At 42.4% G+C, this 16,626-nt stretch overlaps 1 protein-coding gene across 1 annotated transcript in view; it reads right to left on the bottom strand.

Annotated features, from left to right (window-relative positions):
* The window catches only part of LOC115174068 (CUB and sushi domain-containing protein 3), a gene marked incomplete in the record, with an annotated part of 716,433 nt that overhangs the window by 405,544 nt on the left and 294,263 nt on the right, over positions 1 to 16,626 (bottom strand). Inside the window, 1 exon segment of the mRNA XM_029732731.1 lies at positions 5,648 to 5,855. Coding sequence (XP_029588591.1) covers positions 5,648 to 5,855 — 208 coding nt within the window.

Raw genomic sequence — 16,626 nt, forward strand, 5'->3', positions numbered from 1 at the left:
TGGCTTGGGGGTAGAAGTTGTTTAGAAGCCTCTTGGACCTAGACTTGGTGTTCCGATATCGCTTACCATCCGGTAGCAGAGAGAACAGTCTATGACTAGGGTGGCTGGGGTCATTGATCATTTTTAGGGCCTTCCTCTGACACCGCCTGGTATAGAGGTCCTGGAAGGCAGGAAGCTTTTCCCCAGTGATGTACTGGGCTGTACGCGCTACCCTCTGTAGTGCCTTGCGTTCGGAGGCCGAGCATTTGCCATACCAGGCAGTGATGCAACCAGTCAGGATGCTCTCGATGGTGCGGCTGTAGAACCTTTTGAGGATCTGAGGACCCATGCCAAATCTTTTCAGTCTCTTGAGGGGGAATAGGTTTTGTTGTGCCCTCTTCACGACTGTCTTAGTGTGCTTGGACCATGTTAGTGTGTTGGTGATGTGGACACCACGAAACTTGAAGTTCTCAACCTACTCAACTACAGCCCCATCGATGAGAATGGGGGCGTGCTCGGTCCTCTTTTTCCTGTAGTCCACAATCATCTCCTTTGTCTTGATCACATTGAGGGACAGGTTGTTGTCCTGGCATCACACGACCAGGTCTCTGACCTCCTCCCTATGGGCTGTCTCGGTGTCGGTTATCAGGCCTACCACTGTTGTGTCATCGGCAAACTTAATGATGGTTTTGGAGTCGTGCCAATCCGTGCAGTCATGAGTGAACAGGGAGTACAGGAGAGGACTGAGCACGCACCCACTGACGGGCCCCTGTGTTGAGGATCAGCGTGGCGGATGTGTTGTAACCTACCCTTACCACCTAGGGGCAGCCCGTCAGGAAGTCCAGAATCCAGTAGCAGAGGGAGGTGTTTAGTCCCAGGGTCCTTAACTTATTGATGAGCTTTCAGGGCACTATGGTGTTGAACGCTGAGCTGTAGTCGATGAATAGCATTCTTACGTAGGTGTTCCTTTTGTCCAGGTGGGAAAGGGCAGTGTGGAGTGCAATAGAGATTGCATCATCTGTGGATCTGTTAGGGTGGTATATAAATTGGAGTGGGTCTAGGGTTTCTGGGATAATGGTGTTGATGTGAGCCATGACCAGCCTTTCAAAGCACTTAATTGTTACAGATGTGAGTGCTACGGGTCGGTAGTCATTTAGGCAGCTTACCTTCGTATTCTTGGGCACAGGGACTATGGTATTGGGCACAGGGACTGTTGGTATTACAGAGTCGGACAAGTAGACGTTGAAAATGTGCTGACACTTGCCAGTTGGTCAGCACATATTCGCAGTAAACGTTCTGGTAATCCGTCTGGCCTTGCGGCCTTGTGAATATTGACCTGTTTAAAGGTTTTACTCACCTCGGCTGAAGAGAGGGTGATCACACAGTCTTCCGGAGCAGCTGGTGCTCTCATGCATGTTTCAGTGTTATTTGGCTCGAAGCGAGCATAGTAGGCTCACATGGTAGGCTCGTGTCACTGGGAAGCTCTTGGCTGTGCTTCCCTTTGTAGTCTGTAATGGCAAGCCATGCCACATCCGACAAAAAATGTATTATGTAATTATTGTGCCAGACCACCAGAGCACAGACAACAAGACAGTGAGCGCGATTAGCTTAGTTTGTGGAGTTAAACGGTTGTGTGTATTCTGGGTACAGACAGGGCCACATGTGAACAGAATAAGACAAAACATTGTCTCTGATTCTACTTCTAAACAGTTGAAGCTCAGGGAATGAGAGAATGAGAAGACAAAAGGGGGTAAGAGGGAGGGAAGGAGCAAACCATTTCTGTTGACACAGAAATCCCCACAGAACAAGGTCAGGGAGATAGCTACCAGTGACCAACACACTGAATGGTAAACCACATACTGAAACAACAATATACACATTTAGGCTAAGCAGGACGCAAATGCCAAATGGATTTTAATATGAACTATGGCTCTGATGTGGGGTGGTGTGAGAGTTTATTTGACAAAAAAAAAACAACAGTCTGTCAACTGGGACCACTTCCCAAATACACACAGGACAATCCATAGGGTCATTACCATAAACACATAATAACACACGTGTTAGGGGTCATTTGAAAGACTTCCTCTTAGTGACGTCTCCCAATCAAAGATTGACAACACCAACAAAAACAAATAAACAAGTCAACAGCCCCCAAAATTAAACATTTTAAATATACAATGGGTCATATCAAGTCCCCTATGTTCCTCAGGATAGGAATATGATTTAGTAATGAAATAAGTATGTATCAAGAGTCTCAGAGTAGGAGGGCTGATCTAGGATCAGATCCCCCCGTCAATGTATTCTTATTCATTATAATCCAAAAGGCAAAACTCAACTTCGCCCCCAGTCTGAGATCCTGAGAACTCTGGTATTCATCAAGGATATCGCTGTACTTTACTCCGTTCATCATTCCCTCTATCCTGACTAGTCGCCCAGTCCCTGCCACTGAAAAACATCCCCACAGCATGATGCTGCCACCACCATGCTTCACCATAGGGATGGTGCCAGGTTTCCTCCAGACGTGACGATTGGCATTCAGGACAAAGAGTTTGTGCCTCAATTTGTGCCTCGACGCAATCCTGTCTCGGAGCTCTATGGGCAATTCCTTCGACCTCAGGGCTTGGTTTTTGCGCTGACATGTACTGTCAACTGTGGGACCTTATATAGACAGGTATGTGCCTTTCCAAATCATGTCCAATCAATTGAATTTACCACAGGTGGACTCCAATCATCATCTCAAGGATGATCAATGGAAACAGGATGCACCTGAGCAAAATTTAGAGTCTCATAGCAAAGGGGCAGAATACTTACGTAAATAAGGTATTAGGTATAATAACTCCATTACTACTGGCGTATACAAACTCATTTACTACTGGAGTATATGAACTCCATTACTACTGGAGTATATGAACTCCATTACTACTGGTGTATATGAACCCCATTACTACTGGTGTATATGAACTCCATTACTACTGGCATATAATAACTCCATTACTACTGGTGTATATGAACTCCATTACTACTGGCATATAATAACTCCATTACTACTGGTGTATATGAACTCCATTACTACTGGCATATAATAACTCCATTACTACTGGCATATAATAACTCCATTACTACTGGCGTATATGAACTCTATTACTACTGGAGTATATGAACTCCATTACTACTGGAGTATATGAACTCCATTACTACTGGTGTATAAGAACTCCATTACTACTGGTGTATATGAACTCCATTACTACTGGTGTATATGAACTTCATTACTACTGGTGTATATGAACTCCATTACTACTGGAGTATATGAACTCCCTTACTACTGGTGTATATGAACTCCATTACTACTGGCATATAATAACTCCATTACTACTGGAGTATATGAACTCCATTACTACTGGAGTATATGAACTCCATTACTACTGGAGTATATGAACTCCATTACTACTGGCATATAATAACTCCATTACTACTGGAGTATATGAACTCCATTACTACTGGCATATAATAACTCCATTACTACTGGCGTATAAGAACTCCATTACTACTGGTGTATATGAACTCCATTACTACTGGCATATAATAACTCCATTACTACTGGCGTATAAGAACTCCATTACTACTGGTGTATATGAACTCCATTACTACTGGTGTATATGAACTCCATTACTACTGAAGTATAATAACTCCATTACTACTGGAGTATATGAACTCCATTACTACTGGTGTATATGAACTCCATTACTACTGGCATATAATAACTCCATTACTACTGGTGTATATGAACTCCATTACTACTGGCATAAAATAACTCCATTACTACTGGTGTATATGAACTCCATTACTACTGGCATATAATAACTCCATTACTACTGGCATATAATAACTCCATTACTACTGGCGTATATGAACTCTATTACTACTGGAGTATATGAACTCCATTACTACTGGAGTATATGAACTCCATTACTACTGGCGTATATGAACTCTATTACTACTGGAGTATATGAACTCCATTACTACTGGAGTATATGAACTCCATTACTACTGGTGTATATGAACTCCATTACTACTGGTGTATATGAACTCCATTACTACTGGTGTATATGAACTCCATTACTACTGGAGTATATGAACTCCATTACTACTGGTGTATATGAACTCCATTACTACTGGTGTATATGAACTCCATTACTACTGGAGTATATGAACTCCATTACTACTGGTGTATATGAACTCCATTACTACTGGCATATAATAACTCCATTACTACTGGAGTATATGAACTCCATTACTACTGGAGTATATGAACTCCATTACTACTGGCATATAATAACTCCATTACTACTGGAGTATATCAACTCCATTACTACTGGCGTATAAGAACTCCATTACTACTGGTGTATATGAACTCCATTACTACTGGCATATAATAACTCCATTACTACTGGCGTATAAGAACTCCATTACTACTGGTGTATATGAACTCCATTACTACTGGTGTATATGAACTCCATTACTACTGAAGTATAATAACTCCATTACTACTGGTGTATATGAACTCCATTACTACTCGCGTATAAGAACTCCATTACTACTGGTGTATATGAACTCCATTACTACTGAAGTATAAGAACTCCATTACTACTGGTGTATATGAACTCCATTACTACTGGTGTATATGAACTCCATTACTACTGAAGTATAATAACTCCATTACTACTGGTGTATATGAACTCCATTACTACTCGCGTATAAGAACTCCATTACTACTCGCGTATAAGAACTCCATTACTACTCGCGTAGAAGAACTCCATTATACTGGTGTATAAGAACTCCATTACTACTGGCTTATACAAACTCCATTATACTGGCATATAATAACTCCATTATACTGCCGTATACGAAGTCCATTACTACAGGTGTATATCATCTCCATTACTACTGAAATATATGAACTCCATTACTACTGGAGTATATGAACTCCATTACTACTGGTGTATATGAACTCCATTACTACTGGTGTATATGAACTCCATTACTACTGGTGTATAAGAACTCCATTACTATTGGCGTATAATAACTCCATTACTACTGGCGTATAATAACTCCATTACTACTGGTGTATAAGAACTCCATTACTACTCGCGTATACGAACTCCATTACTACTGGCTTATACAAACTCCATTAACTGGCCTATCAGAACTCCATTCCTACTGGCTTATACAAACTCCATTATACTGGCGTATAAGAACAATCAATAGAACACTGAGCTAAAATATTGTAATTAAAAGCACAATAGAAAATATTAAGCACTTCCAAAATGACTATATGTATTTACTTCTAAGCAATAACTCCTAAAACATACTATAAGGAAAAACACAGCACCAACACACACATTTGTCAGTACAGTAAGCAAAACAAGTTCAGCGTCCAGTATAGCATTTTTGGTGGCAACGTGACATCGCAGCTGTAAAGTAAAGGCTTACCTCAGATTTTAAACATTGGAAGTAAGACTCAACTTTTGTCCTCTTATTACCTCACATCAGTGATTCACATTTGCAGTCAGTACCAAGCACAACCAGACAGAATATGACTATTGATGAACTGAAACACTGACCAGACCAACACAGACAGAGGGAGGCGCAGCAGTAGCAGTAAACTCACCATATTGTCGGAGGCTCAGATCCTTCCACTTCCAAGTAGTCATATTTTTCCTCTGTCTGGAAGTCTGTAAAAATGATGGAGATGGTGTCTCCAGGATCAGCAAGTATGGTCCACGTACAGTCCGCATTATTGTAATATTCACTCGGGAAATTGGGACTTGAAATGATGCCACTTGAACCCCTCAGAGTATCACCACATGTGTCCTCAGCTGTCAATCAAACGGAAAGACTTCTGTTAGGAATCGGGCTTAACTCCACATGTAAGTAGTATACAGCAGAAAATAACAGCTGAACCTTTTTTTGGTTTGGTTTTTGTATTTTTTGACTGACGCAAAGTCATATGTATGTTTCTTTGTATATATTTAAAAATATATACAATCATTTTACCACATACAGTATGGATTTTCTTTATCCAGCCAATTTCAAAATTATGAATTAAATTCATTACATTGTGGCAGCTTTTGTATGCCACATATAATATCAGTATATAGTGGTCTCTCTCTCTCTCTCTCTCTCTCTCTCTCGCACCTTTGTCATGACTAATAATTGGCTCCATCTATACATGGGTTCTTGGAATCAAAAGGTCCCAGCTGTATTTCCCAGCAGACTATTTCTCCTTTTTAATCAAGGACTTTTAATTTAAATTTTGAATGAAAGTTTAGATTTAGAAGCGGAATCAGATTTGTTTGTTTTTCTTTGGAAATGTTTGGATACATAATGTACAGATAAAGACACATGGACTGGTCTGTGCAGACATTATAAATTATATACATATAATTTATACAGAAAGGCAAACATATAACGTACATATAGATCCACGTATACATGTATGCACATGGTGCGTGGCCATGTGCATGGATATACAGGGAATAAGGTGCGAAGTGATGCTCATTGGAGAATCACTTTTATCCAGGACTAAAACAGTATTTTGGGGGAACAGGGATACAGATATTTACACACTGAGGAATAGACATTGGCATGGTGAGGTGCAATGACTTACATGCCAATATTTTATTCAAACAATCTACAGGAGGGATAAACGTAGAAACATACAGTATTTCATTCACACACACACACACACACACACACACACACACACACACACACACACACACACACACACACACACACACACACACACACGTGTGCTGGTACATGCACATATTCACAACCACACAAAGGCACAGAAACAGTCACATGCACATTGGCACATCAAAAAACAGACCCACACACACACAAACACACACACATACATACATATGCACACCCATCTACTCAAACACACACACACACACACACACACACACACACACACACACACACACACACACACACACACATACACACCCATACACACAAACACACACACGCAAACACAGAAACAAGTGCACACTCATACAGTATGCACACACATTGGTGAACACACACTCACACACACACAGACTCAGTGATCGGCCATTCTGTATCAACTCTCCTGTCTTCTCCTTGTCCATTATGAATGAGTTTATCATCCTGACATGTAAAGAGAGATTCATTGTGTCCGAGCACCCTGCCATCCAGGACCTCTACACCAGGCATGGACAAAGACTCCAGCCACCGAAGTCATAGACTGTTATCTCTGCTACGTCAAGGCAAGCGGTACCAGTGCACCAAGTCTGGAAGAAACAGGACCATGAACAGCTTATACCCCGAAGCAATAAGACTTCTAAACACAACTACTACATAGCTAATCAAATGGCTATCCGGACTACCTGCATTGACTTAATTTTGCACTAAATCTCTTACACCCTAACACACACACACACACACACACACACACACACACACACACACACACACACACACACACACACACACACACACACACACACACACACACACACACACATTGAGACTACATATGCTGCAACAGTTTATTATATATCCTCTTGCCTCACTTTACCCTACATGTACATAGCTTCCTCAGTTACCTCGTACCTCTGTACATCGACTCGGTACTGGTATTACCTGTATAAAGCCATGTTATTACCTGGTACTCCCTGTATATAGTCATGTTATTACCTGGTACTCCCTGTATATAGCCATGTTAAACCTGGTACTCCCTGTATAGAGCTATGTTATTACCTGGTACTCCCTGTATAGAGCTATGTTGTTACCTGGTACTCCCTGTATAGAGCCATGTTGTTACCTGGTACTACCTGTATAGAGCCATGTTATTACCTGGTACTCCCTGTATAGAGCTATGTTATTACCTGGTACTACCTGTATAGAGCCATGTTATTACCTGGTACTCCCTGTATAGAGCCATGTTATTACCTGGTACTCCCTGTATAGAGCTATGTTATTACCTGGTACTCCCTGTATAGAGCCATGTTATTACCTGGTACTCCCTGTATAGAGCTATGTTATTACCTGGTAGTCCCTGTATAGAGCTATGTTATTACCTGGTACTCCCTGTATAGAGCTATGTTATTACCTGGTACTACCTGTATAGAGCTATGTTATTACCTGGTACTCCCTGTATAGAGCCATGTTATTACCTGGTACTCCCTGTATAGAGCTATGTTATTACCTGGTAGTCCCTGTATAGAGCTATGTTATTACCTGGTAGTCCCTGTATAGAGCTATGTTCCTTTACTGGTTATTCATTATTCACTCTGTATTTATTCACTCTCTCTCTCTATCTCTCTCTCATTCACTCTCTCTCTGTATATTAATATTAACTCTGCATTATTGGAAAAAGACCCGTAAGTAAGCATTTAACTGTTAGACTACACCTGTTGTTTATGAAGCATGTGACAAATAACATTTGATTTGATTGGATCCAGAGCTGATTACACACTCTGATGACCGTGGAAAAGTTCAAATTACATACACTTTTAATAGCAATCCCTTTATAAATACCATCAATAACACAAACACCAGATAGAATGTCAACGAGCATGTGAGTGACAGACAGGCTCATCAGGCCTCACTTAGGGTGAAAGGTTGGGATAATATAGGCTTACTCACTGACTTTATATATAATAATACACTCACTGACTTTATATATAATAATACACTCTACTGACTTTCTATTTAATTGTCACGTCCTGACCATAGGCAGCTCGTATTTTTCTATGGTAGAGTAGGTCAGGGCATGACTGGGGGGTTTTGTCTAGTTTAATTTTTCTATGTTGTGTTCTAGTTTATTTTTTCTATGTTGGGGTTTTCGTATGATTCCCAATTAGAGGCAGCTGGTCATCGTTGTCTCTAATTGGGGATCATATTAAAGTAGTTGTTTTTCCCACTTGTGTTTGTGGGAGATTATTTTGAGTTAGTGCATGTTGCACCTCTGTCGTCACGGTTTGTTGTTTTGTTTATTGTTTATTGTATGTCTTGCATAGTTTCACATATTAATAAAGATGTGGAACGATACGCACGCTGCGCCTTGGTCTCCTTCCTCCGATGAACGTGACAGAATCTCCCACCACCAAAGGACCAAGCAGCGTGCCCAGGAGGAGCAGGGATCCTGGGCCCGGGAGAGAAGAGAGTGGAGGACATCCTGGACCTGGGAGGAGGAAATGGCAGGGGACAAGACCCTGCCATGGAAGCAGGCGGAGATAGCGAGAGAGGAACGGTGATGATACGATGAATTAGCACGGAAATGACGGAAGACCGAGAGACAGATCCCCAATTTTTTTTTTGGGGGGGGGGGGCACACGGGGAGATTGGTGGGGTCAGGGTTTAGACCTGAGCCAACTCCCCGTGCTTACCGTGGGGAGCGTGTGACCAGTCAGGCACCGTGTTATGCGGTGATGCGCACTGTATCTCCAGTGCGCATTCATAGCCCGGTGCGCACTGTGCCTGCGCCCTGCATTTGCCTTGGCTAAAGTGAGCATTCAGCCAGGACGGGTTGTGCCGGCTCAGCGCTCCTGGTCTCCGGTGCGTCTCCTCGGTCCAGGATATCCTGCGCCAGCTCTACGCACTGTGTCGCCAGTGCGCCTTCACAGCCCAGTGCGTCCTGTGGCAGCGCCCCGCACTTGCCGGGCTAAAGTGAGCATTCAGCCAGGACGGGTTGTGCCAGCTCTACGCTCCAGACCTTCAGTGCGCCTTCACGGTCCAGTATATCCTGCACCGGTTCTACACACCAGGTCTCCAGTGCGCCTCCACAGCCCAGTACATCCTGTGCCTGCTCCCCGCACTCTCTCTGAAGTGTGTGTCCTCAGTCAGGTATGTCCTGTGCCTCCTCCTCGCACTCTCCCTGAGGTGTGTGTCACTAGTCCGGTGCCACCTGTACCGGTCCCAAGCATCATGCCTCCAGTGCGCCTCCCCAGTCCAGTACGTCCTGTGCCTGCTCCTCACACTCGCCCTGAAGTGCGTGTCACCAGTCTGGTGCCACCTGTCCTGGCTCCACGCACTAGGCCTCCAGTGCGCCTGCCCAGTCCGGCGACGATCCCCAGTCCAGAGCTTCCGGTGACATCCCCAGTCCAGAGCTTCCGGCGACAGTCCCCAGTCCAGACCTACCAGCGACAGTCCTCTATTTTTTCTATGTTGGGGTTTTCGTATGATTCCCAATTAGAGGCAGCTGGTCATCGTTGTCTCTAATTGGGGATCATATTAAAGTAGTTGTTTTTCCCACTTGTGTTTGTGGGAGATTATTTTGAGTTAGTGCATGTTGCAGCTCTGTCGTCACGGTTTGTTGTTTTGTTTATTGTATGTCTTGCATAGTTTCACATATTAATAAAGGTGTAGAACGATACGCACGCTGCGCCTTGGTCTCCTTCCTACGACGAACGTGACAATAATAATACACTCACTGACTTTCTCTATCATAATACACTCACTGACTTACTCTATCATAATACACTCACTGACTTTCTCTATAATAATACACTCACTGACTTACTCTATCATAATACACTCACTGACTTACTCTATAATAATACACTCACTGACTTTCTATATAATAATACACTCACTGACTTTCTATATAATAATACACTCACTGACTTACTCTATCATAATACACTCACTGACTTTCTCTATCATAATACACTCACTGACTTACTCTATCATAATACACTCACTGACTTACTCTATCATAATACACTCACTGACTTACTCTATCATAATACACTCACTGACTTTCTCTATCATAATACACTTACTGACTTTCTCTATCATAATACACTCACTGACTTTCTCTATAATAATACACTCACTGACTTTCTCTATAATAATACACTCACTGACTTTCTATATAATAATACACTCACACTGACTTTCTCTATAATAATACACTCAGTGACTTTCTCTATAATAATACACTCACTGACTTTCTATATAATAATACACTCACACTGACTTTCTCTATAATAATACACTCACTGACTTTCTCTATAATAATACACTCACTGACTTTCTCTATAATAATACACTCACTGACTTTCTCTATAATAATACACTCACTGACTTTTTATATAATAATCTACAGTGCATTCGGAAGGTATTCAGACCCCTTTACTTTTTCTACATTTTGTTACGTTACAACCTTTTTCTATAATGGATTAAATTGTTGTTTTCTCATCAACCTACACATGATACCCCATAATGACAAAGCAAAAACTGTTTTATAAATCATTTTGCTAATTTATAAAAACAAATTAAACTGAAATATCACATTTACATAAGTATTCAGACCTTTGGCAGTGATTACAGCCTCGAGTCTTCTTGGGTATTTCGCTACATTCTTGGCACACCTGTATTTGGGGACTTTCTCTCATTCTTCTCTGCAGATCCTCTCAACCTCTGCCAGGTTGGATGGGGAGAATCAATGCACAGCTATTTTCAGGTCTCGCCAGAGATGTTGGATCGGGTTCAAGTCCGGGCCCTGGCTGGGCCACTCAAGGACATTCAGAGACCTGTCCCGAAACCACTCCTGTGTTGTCTTGGCTGTGTGCTTAGGGTCATTGTCCTGTTGGAAGGTGAACCTTCTCCCCAGTCTGAGGTCCTGAGTGCTCTGGAGCAGGTTTTCATCAAGAATCTCTCTGTACTTTACTCCATTCATCTTTCGCTCGATCCTGACTAGTCACCCAGTCTTTGCCACTGAAAAACATCCCCACAGCTTGATGCTGCCACCACCATGCTTCACCATAGGGAGGGTGTCAGGTTTCATCCAGATGTGATGCTTGGCATTCGGGCCAAAGAGTTCAATCTTGGTTTCATCAGACCAGATAATGTTGTTTCTCATGGTCTGAGAGTCCTTAATTTGCTTTTTGGCAAACTCCAAGAGGGCTGTCATGTGCTTTTCTGAGGAGTGGCTTACGTCTGGCCACTCTACCATAAAGGCCTGATTGGTGGAGTGCTGCAGAGATGGTTGTCCTTCTGGAAGGTTCTCCCATCTCTACAGAGGAACTCTGGAGCTCTGTCAGAGTGACCATCAGGTTCTTGGTCACCTCCTTGACCTAGGCCCTTCTCCCCCGATTGGTCAGTTTGGCCGGGCGGCCAGCTCTATGAAGAGTCTTGATGGTTCCAATCTTCTTCCATTTAAGAATGGTGGAGGCCTCTGTTATTGGGGACCTTCAATGCTGCACCGATGTTTTGGTACCCGTCCCCAGATCTGTGCCGAAAACAATCCTGTCTCGGAGCTCTACGGACAATTCCTTCGACCTTGTGGCTTGTTTTTTTCTCTGACATGCACTGTGGGACCTTATATAGACAAGTGTGTGCCTTTCCAAATCATGTCCAATCAATTGAATTTACCACAGGTGGACTCCAATCAAGTTGTAGAAACATCTCAAGGATAACCAATGGACAAAGGATGCACCTGAGCAACATCACTTGGAGAACTGCCAACAACAGGTGTGTGAAGCGTGGGATAGAATACGGCTCTGATTGGCTGCTGTTGTCTTGGTTGAAATCAAACTGCATAGATAAAAGTGTTGAGCTCCCATAGCGCAATGCTTTTTTCTATGCCGTTTCACTTTCATATCGCTGCTCCGTAGACTATTGTTCCCGAGTGGCGCAGCGGTCCGAGTGGCGCAGCGGTCCGAGTGGCGCAGCGGCGTCACTACAGTACTGCAGTTCGAATCCAAGCTGTGATTGGGAGTCCCATAGGGCCCAGCATCGTCCTAGCCTGTCATTGTGCATAAGAATTTGTTCTTAACTGACTTGCCAAGTAAAATACAAATAAATTAAATAAATAATGCACCTAGGAATGTTTTGTAATCACATAAAATTGCAGACTTGGGCAAAATAGCTTCGGTATGAGATAGAAATGTCGGTGTTGGCCATTTTCGGTTTATCATCCCAGTTCTACTTTGTGATGAACATTCATTAGTTGCACATTAAGAAACAGTGGAGTACTCAATGCTCATACTCAAATCACGGCTAATCACAAATTCAAATTAAGCAAATAGGCCTGAGGGGGTGTCACATATGTCCAATATACCACGGCTAAGGGCTGTTTTTAAGCACGACCTAACGCAGAGTGCCTGGATACAGCCCTTAGCAGTGGTATATTGGCCATATACCACAAACCCCTGAGGTGCCTTATTGCTATTATAAACTGGTTACCAACATAATTAGAGCAGTAAAAATAAATATTTTGTCATACCCGTGGTATACGGTCTGATATACCACGGCTGTCAACCAATCAGCATTCAGGGCTCGAACCGCCCAGTTTATAAGTAGGATTGAATAGTTCCTTTAGAATACGTCAATGTTGAAGAAACTAATTTCCTGGTTTTAGAAAACGTTTAAATCCTTAGAAAAATAAATAATGCCTCTTAGATGCAACATGAAAGAAATAACTCAATGAGTGATGTGCACTAATGAAATCAAGATACTTCAACAATGATAAGGCCGTGTCTGTGGAAAGAAACGGCATAAAAACGTATTTCTCAGCCTCTCAAGTAGCACAGCGGTCTAAGGCACTGCATTGCAGTGCTTGAGGTGTCACTACAGACCCGTGTTTGATCCCAGTCTGTATCACAACCGGCCGTGGCCGTCAGTCCCATAGGGCGGCGTACAATTGGCCCAGCGTCGTCCAGGTTAGGGGATGGTTTGGCGGAGGGGGATTTACTTGGCTCATTGCGCACTAGCGACTCCTTGTGGCGGGCAGGGCGCCTGCAGGCTGACTTATGGTCATCACTTGAACAGTGTTTCCTCCGACACATTGGTGCAACTGGCTTCCGGTTTAAGAGGGCAGGTGTTAAGGAGCGCAGTTTGGCGGGTCACGTTTCGGGGGACGCATTATTCAACGTTCGCCTCTCCCGAGCCTGTTGGGGAGTTGCAGAGATGATTGGGGAAAATAAAAAATGTATATTTTGATATGTCTCTGCAATAAAAAATTCCCTTTGGAAAACATTCTTGTCAGTCATTTCTAAATCAATTCTGCTTCTTTTACTGCCCACCCTCAATGAAGAGCAGAGCCAGAACACCAACCTCAGCCTTTCATTTCAACCTGAATCATAATAATGAAAAACATATAGGACTCAGTCAGGAAAGAAATCCACCGTGCACCACAATATGTGCTGCACTGCAGGAGATAGCACCCACAATAAATACCCCTAACACTGGTTAACATGGACCAGGGCTTTCAGTTTCCAGTTCCCACCTACTGAGGTCTATCGAAGACACATTTTCATTGGACTGCTTTAAACTCCCAACATGCAAAGCTGTGACAGACTGTTTATTGGATGACAGCCTTTTTAAACAGAAAGTGTTTGTTGGAGATATGAGTGTCAGTGCCCTGGGACGACCTGTCAGACTTTTCAAAGACAGACCACTCAGCAGACAGTGTATCCCTCCACTACGGTCCTGTAGTCAAATTGGCCCTAGGAAGAAGCATAGCCATTCTCCTGATGTTAGTCTCCACTCGAAGACAATCTCTGTTGGTAAACTTCCAGTAGCTAACTAAGCTAGCAGGGGAATGATCTTCTACACTGCAACATTGCCAAAGCAACGGCCCCATCATATGAAACAAAGGAAAACAAAGGCTGAATGAATCGGTTCAGTAAACAATGAGCTATCAACTCAGTGTATAAATCATTATAGTTCATGACTTCTGTAAGCAGGGGTTCCCTAAATGTAATGAGGGAATTACTGTACACTCTCATGTCTCTCTAGAGAGTAAGAGAAAGAGAGTGAGATGGAGAGAGGGAGACAGAGACAGAGGGAGACAGAGAGAGAATACATAGCACAACTATGACAATATAACCAACAAAAACAGGTCACAACTCCTGCAGCTCTGTCGCATGCTGGGTATGTACATAGTCAATGGTAGGCTTCGAGGGGACTCCTATGGTAGGTTCACCTTTAGCTCATCTCTTGGCAGTAGTACTTTAGACTACTTTATCACTGATCTCAACCCAGAGTCTCTCAGAGCATTCACAGTCAGCCCACTGACACCCCTATCAGACCCACGCAAAATTAGTCTACTTGAACAGAGCAATACTCAATCATGAGGCATCAAAGCCAAAGGAACTGAGTAACATTAAGAAATGCTATAGATGGAAGGAATGCAGTTTGGAAACCTACCAAAAACAATTAGGCAACAACAAATTCAATCCCTTTTAGACAATTTCCTGGGTAAAACGTTGCATTGTAATAGTAAAGGTGTTAACCTGGGTAGAAAATATTAACAGTATATTTGACCTCAGCTTCCCTATCAAATCTCAAAATCTCAAATAGAAAAAGGAAGAAAATGAACAACAATGACAAATGGTTTGATGAGGAATACAAAAATCAAAGAAAAAAATTGAGAAACCTGTCCAACCAAAAACATAGAGACCCGGAAAATCTGAGTCTACGTCTTCACTATGGTGAATCACTTAAACAATACAGAAAAACACTACGGAAAAAGAAGGAACAGCACATCAGAAATCAGCTCAATGTAATTGAAGAATCAATAGACTCTAACCACTTCTGGGAAAATTGGAAAACACTAAACAAACAACAACACAAAGAAATATCTATCCAAAATGGAGATGTATGGGTAAACCACTTCTCCAATCTTTTTGGCTCTAAATCAAAGAACAAAGAGCAAAAACATATACATGATCACATTCAAATCTTAGAATCAACTATTAAAGACTACCAGAATCCACTGGATTCTCCAATTACCTTGAATGAGCTACAGGACAAAATAAAAACCCTCCAACCCAAAAAGGCATGTGGTGTTGATGGTATTCTCAATGAAAGGATGAAATATACAGACAACAAATTCAATTGGCTATACTAAAACTCTTTAACATCATCCTTAGCTCTGGAATCTTCCCCAATATTTGGAACCAAGGAATGATCACCCCAATCCACAAAAGTGGAGGCAAATTTGACCCCAATAACTACCGTGGGATATGCGTCAACAGCAACCTTGGGAAAATCCTCTGCATTATCATTAACAGCAGACTCATACATTTCCTCAGTGAAAACAATGTACTGAGCAAATGTCAAATTGGCTTTTTACCAAATGACTGTACAACAGATCACTTATTCACCCTGCACATCCTAATCAACAAACAAACAAACCAAAACATTTCTTTTTTTTGTCATGCTTTGTTGATTACAAAAAAGCCTTCGACTCAATTTGGCATGAGGGTCTGCTATACAAATTGATGGAAAGTGGTGTTGGGGGTAAAACATACGACATTATAAAATCCATGTACACAAACAACAAGTGTGCGGTTAAAATAGGCAAAAAACACACACATTTCTTCCCACAGGGCCGTGGGGTGAGACAGGGATGCAGCTTAAGCCCCACCCTCTTCAACATATATATCAACGAATTGGCGAGGGCACTAGAAAAGTCTGCAGCACCCGGCCTCGCCCTACTAGAATCTGAAGTCAAATGTCTACTGTTTGCTGATGATCTGGTGCTTCTGTCACCAACCAAGGAGGGCCTACAGCAGCACCTAGATAATCTGCACAGATTCTGCCAGACCTGGGCCCTGTCAGTAAATCTCAGTAAGACCAAAATAATGGTGTTCCAAAAAAGGT

The sequence above is a fragment of the Salmo trutta genome, chromosome 34 (assembly GCF_901001165.1).
Source record: "Salmo trutta chromosome 34, fSalTru1.1, whole genome shotgun sequence".
Classification (NCBI taxonomy): Eukaryota; Metazoa; Chordata; class Actinopteri; order Salmoniformes; family Salmonidae; genus Salmo; species Salmo trutta.